General features: G+C 41.6%; 1 protein-coding gene across 7 annotated transcripts in view; it reads right to left on the bottom strand.

The window, feature by feature from the left end:
* The window catches only part of ORC4 (origin recognition complex subunit 4), a 119,203-nt gene that overhangs the window by 77,481 nt on the left and 26,203 nt on the right, over positions 1 to 15,519 (bottom strand). For 6 of the 7 annotated variants that reach the window (XM_030209061.1, XM_030209063.1, XM_030209058.1 and 3 more), the window contains exons 2-4: positions 15,160 to 15,238; positions 11,141 to 11,217; positions 8,223 to 8,313 (exon numbers count right to left, since the gene is read on the bottom strand). In XM_030209061.1, coding sequence (XP_030064921.1) covers positions 8,223 to 8,313; positions 11,141 to 11,217; positions 15,160 to 15,216 — 225 coding nt within the window. In that variant the 5' untranslated portion in view covers positions 15,217 to 15,238. Of the gene's footprint in view, positions 1 to 8,222; positions 8,314 to 11,140; positions 11,218 to 15,159; positions 15,242 to 15,519 lie in introns of those variants that run through there. The other variant, XM_030209062.1, reaches the window with a different exon arrangement.

Here is a 15,519-nt window from a genome sequence, read left to right as displayed (position 1 = left end):
TTTTTTAAACCCCACTGAGCTAACTGCTTTTATTACAATCTCTGGCAACAAAATTCAAGAGTTTAATTACACACTGAGTGAAGAAATATTCTCTCAGATTTGTTTTAATTTTACTACTTTCTAGCTTTATTGCGTGCCTCCTAGTCCTGGTATTTTTGGAAAAAGAGTAAACAAGCAATTCACATCTACCTGTTCCACTCCACTCATTTTATAGACCTCTATCATACCTTCCCCTCAGCTGTCTTTTCTCCAAGCTGAAGCGCCCTAGCCACTTCAGCCTTTCCTCATAGAAAGGTCGTCTCATCCCCTTTATCATTTCTGTCACTCTTCTCTGTACTTTTTCTAATTCCACTATATCTTTTTCGAGATGCGGCGACCAGAATTGAATACAGTATTCAAGGTGGTCACACACCATGGAGCGATACAAAGGCATTATAACGTCCTCATTTTTGTTTTCCATTATGCCTAGATCCCTTTCCTGGTCGGTGACTCCTAATGTGGAACCTTGCATTAAAGATGCAATTCGGGTTCCTCTTTTCCACATGCATCACTTTGCACTTGCTCACATTAAACGTCATCTGCCATTTAGACGCCCAGTCTCCCAGTCTCATAAGGTCCTCTTGTAATTTTTCACAATCTTCTTGCAATTTAACAACTCTGAATAACTTTGTGTTGTCAGCAAATTTAATTACCTCACTAGTTATTACAGTCTCTAGATCATGTATAAATATGTTAAAAAGCAGCGGTCCCAGCTTAGACCCCTGGGGAACCCCACTATCTACCCTTCTCCATTGAGAATACTGCCCATTTAACCCTACTCTCTGTTTTCTATCTTTTAACCAGCTTTTAATCCACAATAGGACACTATCTCCTATCCCATGATTTTCCAATTTCCTCTGAAGTCTTTCCTGGGGTACTTTGTCAAACTCATTTTGAAAATCCAGATACACAATATTGACTGGCTCACCTTTAGCCACATGTTTGCTCACCCCTTCAAAGAAATGTAATAGACTGGTGAGGCAAGATTTCCCTTCACTAAACCCATGTTGGCTTGGTCTCATTAATCCATGCTTTTGAATATGCTCAGTAATTTTGTTCTTTATAAAATAGTCTCTACCATTTTGCCCCACACCGATGTCAGGCTCACCAGTCTATAATTTCCCAGATCGCCTCTGGAATCTTTTTTTTTTTTTTTTTTTTAAATTGGTGTTCCATTGGCCACCCTCCAATCTTCTGGAACCACATTTATTTTTAAAGATAAATTACATTATTACTAACAGTTCTGCAAGTTCATTTTTCAATAGGTACAAGAAAGGTGAGGGAGGGTGGGAGACTGCGATTAATTCTCTGGCTGTGCTACACACACTGGGGATGCTATAAAGGTACAAGGTAGGGGGGTATGGGCCTGGGTCCACCTGCCTGAAGTGCACTGCACCCACTAAAACTGCTCCAGGGAACTGCATACTGCTGTCATGGACCACAGTATGACATCTGAGATTGGCATAGAGGCTGGCACAAAATATTTTTAAAGGTATTTTTTTTAAGGGTGGGAGGTCATCCCCGATTCTCTCCGGTGGTCATTTCGGGCACCTTTTTGTGCCTTGGTCTTAAGAAAAACACGACCAGGTAAAGTTGTCCAAGTGTTCGTCAGGGATGTCCTTGTTTCTTTCGATTATGGGTCAAGGACGTCCCAGTGTTAGGCACGTCCAAGTCCTGCCTTCACTATGCCTCAGATACGCCCCCTTCAGCTTTGGCCGTCCCTGCGATGGAAAGCAGTTGGGGATGTCTAAAATCGGCTTTCGATACCGATTTGGACGACCCTGTGAGAAGTAGCAAAACACTTCTTAAATTTGCGGCTCAGACCTACTAAGGTCGTCTGAGCTGTTCCATTTTCGTTTGCAGATGCTTCAGGTCACGTTGTGGAGATGCAGGCTACGAGACCTCCTCACCTGCAATCTGATGAAATTGTCACAGGGACTCCTTGATATCCTCAGTTTTTGGCTTTTGAGACTTAAGCTATACTACTGAGAAATAAGGTAAGGATGACAAAAAAAAAAAAAAAAAAAAAAAAAGAAGATGGAGCAAGATAATGGATTTAAAGAACTCATTCACAGCTCAGGCTGCCATCCCAGTCTTCCAATTTCCTAAGATCTTCTAGCAATTTATCACAATTTGCATGTGTTTTAACAACTCTGAATAAGTTTTGTGTCAAATGAAAATTTAATGTGGACAAATACAAAGTGATGCACATTGGGAAAAAATAATCCAAATCATAGTTACCTGATGGCACCAAGGAAAAAGATCTAAGGTGGATCCTAGGTGTCATGGACAATACACTTTAATCTTTTGCCCAGTGTGCAGTGGCAGCCAAAAAAAGCTAACAGAATGCTAGGAATTATTCTCTTATTTATCCCTTTTCTAATATTATAATGCTTCTGAATTGCTCCATGGTGCGACCACACCTTGAGTATTGTAGGCAATTCTGGTTTCTGTATCTCAAAAATCAATTAGAAAAAGTTTAAGAAGGGCAACCAAAATGATTAAGGGGATAGAACTCCTCTCATACAAGGAAAGGCTTAAAAAGGTTAGGGCTCTTCAGCTTGGGAAAGACAATTGAGGAGGAATCTGATAGAACTCTACAAAATCCTCAGTGGTGTAATGCCGGTAAATGTGAATCAATTATTTACTCTTTCAAGAAGTACACAGACTAGAGGACACTCATGGTAGTACTTTTAAAACAAAAAGGAGGAATTATTTTTTTTTACTCAACGAATAAAGCAGCTCGAACTCATTTCAAGAAGATGTGGTAACAGCAGTTAGCATATCTGGGTTAAAAAAAATAGTTTGGGCAGATTCCTGGAGAAAAAGTCCATAGTCTGCTACTGAGACAGAAATAGGGAAAGCCACTGCTGTCCCTGGGATTGGTAGCATGAATCTTGCAACTATGTGGGATTCTTCCAGGTATTTCTGATATGGATTGGTCACTGTTTGAAGCAGTAAACCGGGCTAGATGGACCATGAGTTTGCCCAAGTACGCCTACTCTTATATTCATACAAGGAAGGGATTCAAGTAAACTCTTAATTTGGTAAGTGGTTGATCTGAACCTACTCCAATCAGGATTCTTTGAAGGCCGCATTCAGATACCTGTAGAAGAGGGACTCTAAGAAACAGCGCCATGCCATTCTGACTGTGCAGCTGCCACCTGAAATCTAATTCAGGAAAGATATATTCTCAATATTAGCAAGTAGAGCCCAAATTAAATGGCGAAATTAACTCTTACCTGATAGTTTCCTTTCCTTGATGCCTCAGAGTCTAATCCAAGCCAAATCAGTTATATCACTCTACCACCAGATGGAGGCAAAGAAGCTGAAGATTCCAGCATCAGTATATAGAATGGCGCATCCAAAGCTACCAATAACAGTGTGAAAATAAAAACACAAACGAAACAGAACAAACATCCTTATGGCACTGTTTCTGAGTCTCTCTTCTACAGGTATCTGAATGCGGCCTTCAAAGAATCCTGATTGGAGTAGGTTCAGATCAACCACTTACCAAATTAAGAGTTTACTTGAATCCCTTCCTTGTAAGAACACCACAGCTATCACCATTACTTTGGAGAATGTTTTGAGAGCTGTTGCCAATCCAAAGGGTAGTACCACGAATGGAAACGAACCCCCCCCCCCCCCCCAGTACATAAAACCTCAGATTCCATTTGACTTTCCTTGATGTATGTGTGAAAAATAGGCCTCAGGCAAGCTGAAGGAGCAGTCAGAAATTCTTCCAGTCTGACCACAAAAATCGTCAAGTGGAATGTCTCCATACAAAAAATACAGAAACTGAAGGAATCAAAATGTCCTCCCTTTCTTGAGAACCACAAAAAAAAAAAACCCAAAACAGATGGATTGCAGCTCTATGAGCTCTAGCCTTGTTCTTCAGTAGGAGCAGATTTGACAGCATACAACTCGATGATACATTGTAAGGCCTCTGAATTGTCTTTAACCTTAGAGTCTTAACAACATATCCTCACTTTTATTCTGTTTTGGTTGTCTGTCTATGATCAGGTGCAATTTAAGTTCTTTGCTTGACCCACAGGGCTTATTACTCAGAAATTTAATCTTATCTGTCTTCATACACAGTTCCTTACACCCCTGTACATATTCTACGCTCTTTAAATGCTCATTACTTGGTACTTCTTTCCTCCAGTCTACTCACTTAGAATCCACTAGGCACTCTTTTCTTTTTGTCTTCACATCTATAGAATGATCTTCCAACAGCAATACGTGGAAAACAGTCTCTCTCTAGCTTTAAGGCACTATTTAAATTTATCTTTTTGAAAATAACTTTAGGCATATTCTCTGATGTGCCCCTGTTCACTCGTCACCTTCCTGTAGTTTTTCCTTTCCCCCTTTACTGTTAACCCTAGTAACTTTAAGTTGTGATTGTTTAAACTTCTCATTATGGCGCTTTTTCTCTGTTCATTAAAAAAAAAAAAAGTTTTTGTAAGCCACGTTGTCATGTTGGTAAAGAATGCAGTATCAAGTGACTATGAAACAAATATATTAGGTCAGACCAAAGGTTCATCTAGTCCAGTATCCTTGCTTCCAACAATAGCAAATCCAAATCACAAGTACATGGCAGAATCCTCAAAAGTAGCAAAATTCCATGCTACTGATCCCCAGGATAAGTAATGGCTTTTCCCATGTCTACCTTAATAGCAGTTTATGGGCTTTTCTTCTAGGAACTTGTCCAAACATTTTTTAAACCCAGACACTAACTGCTTTTACCATATCCCCTGGCAACAAGTTCCAGAGGACTATGCGTTAAGTGGAAAAAAAAATATTTTCTATTTGTTTTAAAAGGTATTATCATGTAATTTCAATAGAGTATTCCCTAGTCTGAACTTTGAGAGAGAAAGGTTAAGACAATCAATTCTTGTTTACCCATTGTCATGTCTGTGGCCGTGACCACCCTCATACTTACCCTGTTTCTGGGAGTCAGTGGCTGTGCTGGCTTCTGCTTGTCTCTGTGTCTGTCTTAGTTTCTCTCTGGCTCTGTGTGCTGATTGCCTTACTGGACCTCACCTGTGTGGGCTATGCCTCTTCCAAGATGGCTGCCGACTCCTCTATGCCAGTATCCAAGATGGCTTCCGCTGTTCCTTCCTGTGGGCTGACTACTCTGTGTGTCAAGCCTCTGTTTGGAGGCAAGGAGATTGCTGCAGCTGTGCCTCTGGTGTTGAAAGGCTTTATTAAATCACAGAGCCTGCAGCCCTTGCATTTCGTCTAAGAGCCCTGGTATGTAGAGTGCTCTGTACACTGCTACATTGTTTGCTCTGTGAGAGTTTCTAGTGTATGACTTGTTAGCTTGGGCACAGCTTTGCTTGTTAGCCTGTGTACAGCTTTGCTTGATCTCCTGTTTGCGCTGAGTGTATGTTCCTAGTGTATGACTTGTTAGCTTGGGCACAGCTTTGCTTGTTAGCCTGTGTACAGCTTTGCTTGATCTCCTGTTTGCGCTGAGTGTATGTTCCTAGTGTATGACTTGTTAGCTTGGGCACAGCTTTGCTTGTTAGCCTGTGTACAGCTTTGCTTGATCTCCTGTGTTTGCTGAGTGTATGTTCCTAGTGTATGACTTGTTAGCTTGGGCACAGCTTTGCTTGTTAGCCTGTGTACAGCTTTACCAGATCTCCTGGGTTTGCTTAGTGTATGTTTCTAGTGTATGACTGGTTAGCTTGTGTTCAGTTTCCTAGTCTTCTTGTGTTTAGCCTGCTGGTTTTCCCGTGTGTGTTTTATTTTGCTTCTGGAGCTTCAGCCCTTGTTCAGTCTGTTACCAGTACTCCTTGATACTGAAGCTCCAGCCATAGTCTTGCTCCTTGACCTGACCCTTGCTTTGAACCTGCCTACTGCCGGAACCCGGACATTCCCTGCCTGTCTGCCTTGCTGTCACATAGGTGCACTTCTGGATCCTGATTCCTGCTGTTCCTGCTTGCAAGTTCCAGTTCCGGTTTTTCCTGTTAAGTCCTGCCGGCTGCCCGAACCTGAGGGCTCAACCCTCGGGAAAAGGTGGCTAAGCGTAGGTGAAGCCTAGGTCCAGTGTGTTCCTGTCCAGTGGGTTCTGGTCCCGTGGGTTCCGCTCCAGTGTGTTCCAGTCCAGCGGGCTCCACTCCAGTGCGCACCCGTCCGGTGCGTTCCAGTTCCGTGTATTCCTGTGTAGAACTCCAGTCCGGGGTTCCGGTCCAGTCTTGTCTCGTCTCTACCGTGAAGGTGATCTTGCCTGCCACTGCCGCTCCACGGTAGTGGCTCAAGGACTCACGAACCCAGTGCTCCCGGGGAAGAAGCCTGACAGTATGCCAAGGTCCTCGAGCACGCGACACCCATTCTATGCCACTCGATTTTGTAGACCTGCATCATATCCCCCTCAGCTATCTTACCTAAGATGAACAGCCCAGTGGTTAGTGCAGTGGACTTTGATCCTGGGGAACTGAGTTCGATTCTCACTGCAGCTCCTTGTGACTCTGGGCAAGTCACTTAACCCTCCATTGCCCCTGGTACAAAATAAGTACCTGAATATATGTAAACTGCTTTGAATATAGTTGCAAAAACCTCAGAAAGCCGGTATATCAAGTCCCATTTCCCCTCATATGGGAGGAGTTCCATCCTCAATCATTTTGGTCACCCTCTCTATACCATTAAACCATGTTTATATACTCAGTAATTTTGTTCTTCATAATAGTAGAAAACTTTGTACAGCACTAATGTCAAGCTTGCTAGTCAGCAATTTCTCACATCACTCCTAATTTTGCAACCAAAAGACAGCAATGTGTAACTATCATCAAGTCTACCAACCAAAAGCAAATCTAAACCTAGTAATAGACTACATCAGCTAATTAAGACTCTACCCAATTCTAGGAGAGCCATCTCAGATGAGGCAAAGAGCTGCTGGATCCAGCATAAAAGCATAACTGGGGATCCCAATGGACTGCCTGGGCAGGAGCCTGCTGGCTGCTTTAACTAGAATCCTCTTTTAGAGAGGCACTTTTAAAAGAAATTTTAATCCTTCAGAAAAGGACTAAAGTTTCCCACCCTCCCGATTAAGACCTTGTGGGATCTATACCAGCCAACTGCAGAAGCAAAAGCCCATGGGTCAAGGCTTGGGGTTGTGAAGGGGCAGTTGACCCTTCCGGATTCAGCCAAATACAGGACTGTGGTTTGACCACTGGGAGACAGTCTCAACCAATTGGCTACAGGCTGTGATTTTGCCAAGCAGCCAGACTGCTGAAAAAAAAAATACATCTTGTTGCAACAGTCCAACATGAACTATTTGCTGGAGACAGAGAAATTGACAGGCTCCAAGCTGTATTGCTCTTTATACAAGTGATGTCACTGGAATCTTTAGCTTCTGTTTCCATCTGTTGGTAAGAGATGTAACCCATTTAGTCTGGACTGGTATAGGAGAATAAGGAATGTGTTAAGTATTTTGAGTTAGCTAGTTTTCCATTTGGATGAATAAAAAGCACAATCTACTACTTATATCTCATATCAATTACTTCTGAGAAGATGCTGCATTTTTATTTTTGAAAAAAAAAAAAAAAACAATTGTCAAAAAATGTTGCTGAGGTTTGTTATATACATTTTAGAATTAACTGGCAGCCATCCACAAAAAAACAAAAACCCCACAACACATAGCTAGCTAGGCCTCTCCCATCCCTACAGCTATCTCTTCCTTCCTCCCACCTTTACATTTTCCCGCTTTGGGATAAGACAGCACACGTCTTCTCCCTTCTCCTCATCTTGATGCTAGATGGGCAAGTACTGCCTTCTCCTGTGGCTTCCCTTGCAGAGTGGTCTTGTGACTGCAGAGGCTGGGAAACACTGCAAAGCCCAGTGTTCTTTACATGTGAAAGCGAGGTGAGAATGACGAGGGAAGATGTGTGGATGCACACTGCCACATATTTCCTAATCTCTTCCATCTTAAACAGCTGTGAATGAGGTGGCAGCATAGTTTTCACACTATCCCAACAGCCATCTGCCCATCACAGCCAAACATAAAAATCAAAAAGGCAGAATGACACCAGTAGCTCATCTAATTCCCCTGATATTGAACACGAAATCCAAAACAATTCTAGTGTGTTTGGAGGGTAAGTTACAAATAAACCAAAAACATTGTTAATCAAAACAAATCCAAGCAACACTTAACAGAAAAATGTTAGTAGAGTTTTTTTCCTTACCATACTCTTTCCAGATCCCCTGGGGCCAATAATCAGTGCAGAGTTACCTTCTCCATGGACAACTGTACGTTTCAGGAGCTCAACTAGGTGCCTGAAATAACAATAGAAATATGTCCTCAAACAAGTGCTGTTAAAGGACATTATCATTTAAAGATATTAAAATACGACAAGAATACAACTGGCCAGCAGCCACTATCCTCCCTGGCCTACTTAAAAGCCAAAACCCCAGACAGCTGGAGAGCCATGGAGTAAAATCACTTTGTACTTGCTCACATTAAATGTCCCAGTCTCATATGGTCCTCTTGTAATTTAAGAGCTTTGAGTAACTGTCATAAGTAAATGTAATTTCCTCACTAGTTATTCTCATCTGTAGATCATTTTTACATGTGTTAAAAAGCAGCAGTACTATCAGACCCCCTGGGGAACCCCACTATCTAGCCTTCTCTATTAAAAATACTGATAATTTAACCCTACTCTCTGTATTCTGTCTTTTAACTAGTTTTTAATCCACAATAGGATATTACCTCCTATTCAACAACCTTCTAAATTTCCTCAGGAGTCTTTCATGAGGTCTTTAGATTGTAAGCTCCTTTGAGCAGGGACCGTCCTTTTTGTTTATTTTGTACAGCGCTGCGTAACCCTAGTACCGCTCTAGAAATGTTAAGTAGGAGTAGTAGTACTCTGTCAAATCCTTTTTCAAAATCCAAATCCACAAAACTCACCGGCTCATCTTTATCCCCTTGTTTATTCACCCCTTCAAAGAAACATAGTAGATTGGCGAGGCAAAGTTTCCCTTCACTAAATCCATGTCAACTGTCTCATTAACATATTCTTGTGTATATGCTCTTTAAATTTTGTTATTTATAATAGTCTCTACCATTTTGCCTGTTAGTGATGTCAAGCTCAGTCTATAATTTCCCAGATCACCTCTGGAACCCATTAAAAAAATTGGCGTTAGTGACCACCTTCCAATCTTCCGTATGCTTGATTTTAAACAAATTATATATTACTAACAATAGCTCTGCAAGTTCATTTTTCAATTCTATTAGTACTCTAGGATGTATATCATCTAGTCCAGGCTATTTTGCTACTCTTCACTTTGTCAAATTACCCCATGACATCTTCTAGGTTTACAAAGATTTGATTCAGTTTTTCAGATTCATCAGCATTGAATACCATTTAAATAAGTACATAAATATTGCCATACTGGGACAGACCAAAGGTCCATCAAGCCCAGCATCCTGTTTCCAACAGTGGCCAATCCAGGTCACAAATACCTGGCAAGATCCCAAAAAAGTACAATACATGTTATGGTGCTTATCCTAGAAATAAGCAGAGGATTTTCCCCAAGTTCATTTTAATAATGGTCTATGGCATTTAGGAAGCCATCCAAACCTTTTTTTAAACCCCAATAAGCTAACTGCTTTTACTACATTCTCTGGCAATGAATTCCAGAGTTTAATTACACAACGAGTGAAGAAAAGTTCTCTCCGATATGTTTTAATTTTACTACTTTGTAGCTTCATTGTGTATCCCCTAGTCCTAGTATTTTTGGAACGAGTAAACAAGCGATTCACATCTACCTGTTCCACTCCACTCAGTATTTTAGAGACCTCTATCATATCTCCCCTCAGTGTCTTTTCTCCAAGCTGAAGAGCCCTAGCCACTTTAACCCTTCCTCATAGGGTCGTCCCATCCCCTTTACCATTTTTGTCAACCTTCTCTTTACTTTTCCTAATTCCACTATATCTGAGATGCGGTGAACAGAACTGAACACAATATCTGAGGTGTGGTCGCACCATTGAGCGATACAAAGGCATTATAACATCCTCATTTTTGTTTTCCATTCCTTTCCTAATAATACCTAACATTCTATTTGCTTTCTTATCCACCGCTGCACACTGAGCAGAGGGTTTCAACGTATCATCAATGACACCTAAATCTCTTTCCCGGTCAGAGACTCCTAATATGGAACCTTGCATTACATAGATATAATTAATTCAGGTTCCTTTTTCCCCACATGCATCACTTTGCACTTACATTAAACGTCAATTGCCATTTAGATGCCCAGTCTTCCAGTCTCGCAAGGTCCTCTTGTAATTTTTCATAATTCACTTGCGATTTAACCATTTTGAATAACTTTGTATCGTCAGCGAATTTAATTACCTCACTAGTTACTCCCATTTCGAGATCATTTATAAATATGTTAAAAAGCAGTGGGCCCAGCACAGAACCCTGGGAAACCCCGCTACCTACCCTTCTCCATTGAAAATACTGACCATTGGTGTGGCCCCACTAATGATTTGAAATGCTGAGAAATGGCTTCCACAGGTATTGGCAACCCTGTCACATCTCCAGGAACATTACCAGCTGCCTCGCCTACTGACCAGTACCAGTCCCTTTTGGGACAGTGAGTGATGGTGCGGTGATATATTGTATGTGTGGCACTCACCCATCTATTCTTGCTTCCTTCTTCTCTCCTTTCTCACCCTGTCTCAATCAGGCCCAAGGGCAACACAAGGGGCATCAAAGAAACCAACCTCTGCCCCTACCCCCCATCCGAAGCTTCCCAGTTCCCAATGTATGGGGTTTAAGCTTAATCTGGCCACAGCTGATGGCTTACTCCTGTTTTCACAGTACACTACCTTCCTCCCCTTACCTCAGAGCCCTTTTCTATTTTGCAGGGGAAGAGAGAATCCTGCCAAACACTGGGAGAAACAACCTGTAGCAGACTATTCCATCCATGGACAAGAAAAAAGTTTGCTGGTCTGGAAAGATGTATTTCATGAGCCAATAAATAATGGACTGATCCATTAAGTTGCTGATTCAGTTAAAATTGTGAAATACCAGGAAGGGACAACAATGAAATGTGCTACTGCGGTGTTAAAACATTTTTTTTTCCATAACGACCAACTTACTTGTGCTGAGATTCTATTCCAAATCTGTTGCCATTGTTGCTCTGGTGACAAAACCTCTCTCGTAAAATTTTTTGAGCCTGTGCATGATTTATAAAAAGAAAACAAAAGCCCCAAAAAGATATAAAAATACGGAATGATCCAGATATACTTCTCTCTGGGAAAAGGTGAATAAAGTCTCCAGAAACAAAAAGGAGAAATTAGGTCCTACCTGCTAATTTGATTTTGTTTAGTCCCTCCGGACCGGCCCAGCTTGACTGATGGTTATGCACGCCTTCCAGCAGGTTTAGACTGAGAAGACTGAGTCTTGAGAGCCAATAGGAGCCCAGCTCAGCCCCTCCAAACCTCAGTATATCAATAACAAAGCAAGAAGAAACAGAACCTCTGCACCACTGGATGATACAGCCATGGATAATGATAGAGCAAAAGCATGCTGGCAAATCGACCAACACCAAATGACATCATTACTAGAAATGTCCATTTTGTTTTTGAGATAAAATTGTATTTTATGTATTTATTCTTTTACACATTTGAAAAAAAAACAAAACTGTCCCCATAGAGACAAGAACAAAACAGACTACCAAGAACAAAGATGAGGATGGATCCGTACACCTTCACTGCACGGGGCGACTGAGCTCAAGAGGCAAAACCACTGTTATGACCTCGCGCCTGCCTCCATGAAAGGGCTGCGAACGCTGGAAGTATCGAGACCTTTGGAAGGAAGCTCTTCTGCCAGTTTGAAAAACACCTGGAATCATGCCCCAGTCCTTGAAAGATTGGCACTTCCCGACTAAAGGGTTATAGCTGATCTTCTGGAAGGCAAGGTACTTTAGATTGAACTTTTAACCAACTTGTCCAACTCTTCACCAAACAATATTCCCCAGAAAGGAAACTTACTCAGCTTGGACTTGGAAGCTGTGTCCGCCGAACATCTGCAAAGCAAGAGGGATCTATGAACTGCCATTCCTAAAGCCATGGACTTCGCCAATGCACTCAATATATCATAAAGAGAATCTGACAAGAACACCGAACCCATCACAATCTTTGCCACTTCTTGATCCACCAAGGCAAAAATCATCTGAGTCCCTGTCCAGAAGTCTCTCTGACCAGCGGAAGCACGCTCTCGTCACCAACACTCCCGAGATGGCCGCCTGCACTGCTAGGGACAATACATCGCAACAATACTCTTAACGGTCCTAAGGGTCTCTAACCGTAGTGCCTCCATCCACTGGTACTGTATTCTTCTTTGTCATTGCTGACACCACAGTATTCACTACTGGGGGCTTTAGCCATTCTTTATCCTGGTCTGGCATTGGATAAAGCCGAACCACAGAGCCAGCAGAAAAGACGAATCTGGAGTATCCACTGTGCCTGAACAATGACCCTTATGTCCTGATGCATAGGGAAGGAGCTGCCCGACTTCTGCACTCCCTTAACCAAGGGATCCACCTTACGCTGAACCGACACCTCCTGAACGTTCCCCAAATTCAATGCAGAAGTCACTAAGGAAATTAGTACCTGTAAATCTTCCTTATGAAAGACATTTGCCATCGAAGGGTCCTACCTTGGAAGTAACTCTTCCTAAGAGATAACTGCATCCTCCTCTTCCATACAGTCGTCTCCATCTAAGACGAGATCCTCTGGTTCTCCTCCAAGAAATTCCATATCAGCCCCTAGAGTGAGCTCTTCATTCTCCCAGGAGAGTCTGGACCGTTTGGCCACAGAGACGGCTCCCAAGGAAGGCGCTAGGGCCACAATCGCCAGAGGAGCAGATTGCTGTAATAATGCTTTGCACATCTGTAGCACAAACTCTGGAAGAAACCCCCCTTCCGGGAGTCCTCCATATAATCCCCCAGGCCCAGCAGCCACTACCGCCTTCTGTGAGAGCTGTGCTGCATGCTGCCCTGAGGGAGCCTAAAAATCCAACATGGTGGGAGTTCACGCCAAAATGGGTCCTGTCTTACCTCCAAGTTCCCTGTTCCACAGAGGAAACCGCTACAGCGAGTGCCTCCAAACATCAGACAAGCCCGTTGGACCCGCGTTCTGTGATGCAGTACAAATTTTACAGACGCCGAGAGCTGTAAAACTATGCCTCTGACAAACTGAGCACTGGCGCATTCTGCCATGTCGCTCAAACAAACTCACCAAAACAGCCCGAGCCTCTGAGGTGAACAAAGTCAGAGTATAAAGCGGAGCAGCATTGGTCTTTTTTTTTTTTTTTGTTTTTTAATAAGATGCGCTCCGCGTCTGTGTTTTATTTTGCTGTTTGTTTTCTTTAAAAAAATGTGTGGCTGTTCCCCTCGGTCCTGCAGCACCCTTCCCTTGAAGGGGTGGAGGCCAGAATAGACCTGAGAAAACCACCCCAAGGCAAAATGCACTCGGGGATACAGGGGAGAAGTGACTGCTACCCGAGTGTGCACCCTCCCCCCCCCCCCCCCCCCCCCGGAGGCGCCTTAAACCCCCATGGGTCTCTGCCTCAGCCAGCTAACAACTACCCAGTGGTGCACAGAGATTGAAATACCCTAGAACTCTATTTCTTTTTAAACTGAAATAGAAGAAAGCAGAGAAAAAAATGAGACAATGGCTCATCATGTGTTCACCTGCTGGAGACTTAGATTACTAAAGCCTAGAGGGGCTGAGCTGGGCGCCTGACTCTCTCAAGACTCAAATCTTCTCCACCTGCTGGAAGGCGTGCAAAACCCATCAGTCATGCTGGGCTGGTTCGGAGGGACATCAAGGAAAAGGTTTTAATGAATTATGTTTTGAGTAAACAAATTTGTAATCCAGTCGAAACCCGGAGGGGGGGGGGGGGGGAGAAAAAAAAAAAACAACAAGAACACACCATTTTCAACAGTTTGGATCCACTACTTTAGTCATCTTTTTCCAGAGATGGTCACATATTTTGAAAAAAACAATGTATTCCAGTGAATTAGGATGCTGTTCAAGAATGTAAACCAAAACCAATATTACCAAAGCAACTGCATCCATGGAACGTAATTCTATAAATGCATACTGTACATGCTTTCTGAAAGCAACAGAAGCCCCTATGTATGAAAGTTGCCTTCCCATATGCTCCTGCACAAAAGTCACAAAACAAAAAGTACCAGGAGCCTTCAAAAAAAGGGGAGTAAAACCTTTAATCATGTGTTTTGATGAAACAATCCTTGAATGGACCAGACACAAAAACAATAATTTTAAAAAGTAATAATATGCACATATGTATATATACAAATATACATGTAAATACATATATGTTTAACTTTAAAAACAATAGGAACCATGAATATTGGAGCATAAAACATATACATAACAGAGCCAATAATATTTTAAAAAAATTGTATCAAACATTAAAATTAATATAAGATAAAAATGAAAATGCTGATCTGTATACATAAAATCATACAATAGATGTCTTAATGCATGTATATTGAAAACAAAACAAAACACAAAATGGTGTGTATTACCTTACTGACATTATGTCCTTATAGAGCCATCTATTAAACTTCATAAAATATATATAGTTTCATCAAAACACATGATTAAAGGTTTTACTCCCCTTTTTTTGAAGGCTCCTGGTAGTTTTGTTCTTTGGATACCCTGCACAAAGTTACAACTGATCCAAAGTGGGTGCAACTCATTTAAGTCTGTGTACTTAATTGTAGATTTACTAACATGCATACATCAGAACTGTCCAACTTCTTCCCTGGAGAGACCTGTCAACATACCATAAAGAATATACACTATGCATCATTGGTAGTGTGTTTATCCCTGGAAAATTTTATAAGGGTCTATTTCTGAGCATAAAATGCTATTTTATGGACACTAAAAAAAAAAAAAAAAAAATCCCACCCTTTGTCTCCTGTATTTCTCACAAATATTCAAAGCACTACATTTTCACCATTTTACAGATGTTTAGGTCTGCACAATGTTTCATTGAAAGGTCATAATGGAAACATTTATAAAAGTTTTATGCTAGTCTTTCAATACACTGAAATCTGTTCTTTAAAATGTGATTATCTTACCCGAGAAATGCATTGTCCAAGAGGTAAGCTACTTTCCTTGCTCTTTCGTTTGCTCATTGCATTTATGACACCTTCCAAACTGAAGAAAAGAACAGCAGAAACTTTAGCATCTGTGCATGAAATAATAAGCAAACAAACAAGTAAACGGATGAAATATGTGCAGTAGAAAGTGGGAGGAATGAACTCTACTTTTGTTCACAATTCACATTAAAACAAAGGGATATGCAAGACTAGAAAGATGAACACATTTTGAGTGATATACAAGGGACCTATAACAGTCCCAAAGACTCAAGTATATTATCCAACATAAAAGTTGCTATACCAGGTCAGACCAAAAAGATGACCATCTAGCCTATCCAG

Source organism: Microcaecilia unicolor, chromosome 7 (assembly GCF_901765095.1).
Source record: "Microcaecilia unicolor chromosome 7, aMicUni1.1, whole genome shotgun sequence".
NCBI lineage: Eukaryota > Metazoa > Chordata > Amphibia > Gymnophiona > Siphonopidae > Microcaecilia > Microcaecilia unicolor.
The sequence above is the reverse complement of the archived record's forward strand: the minus strand, read 5'-3'. Positions and strand labels throughout refer to the sequence as shown.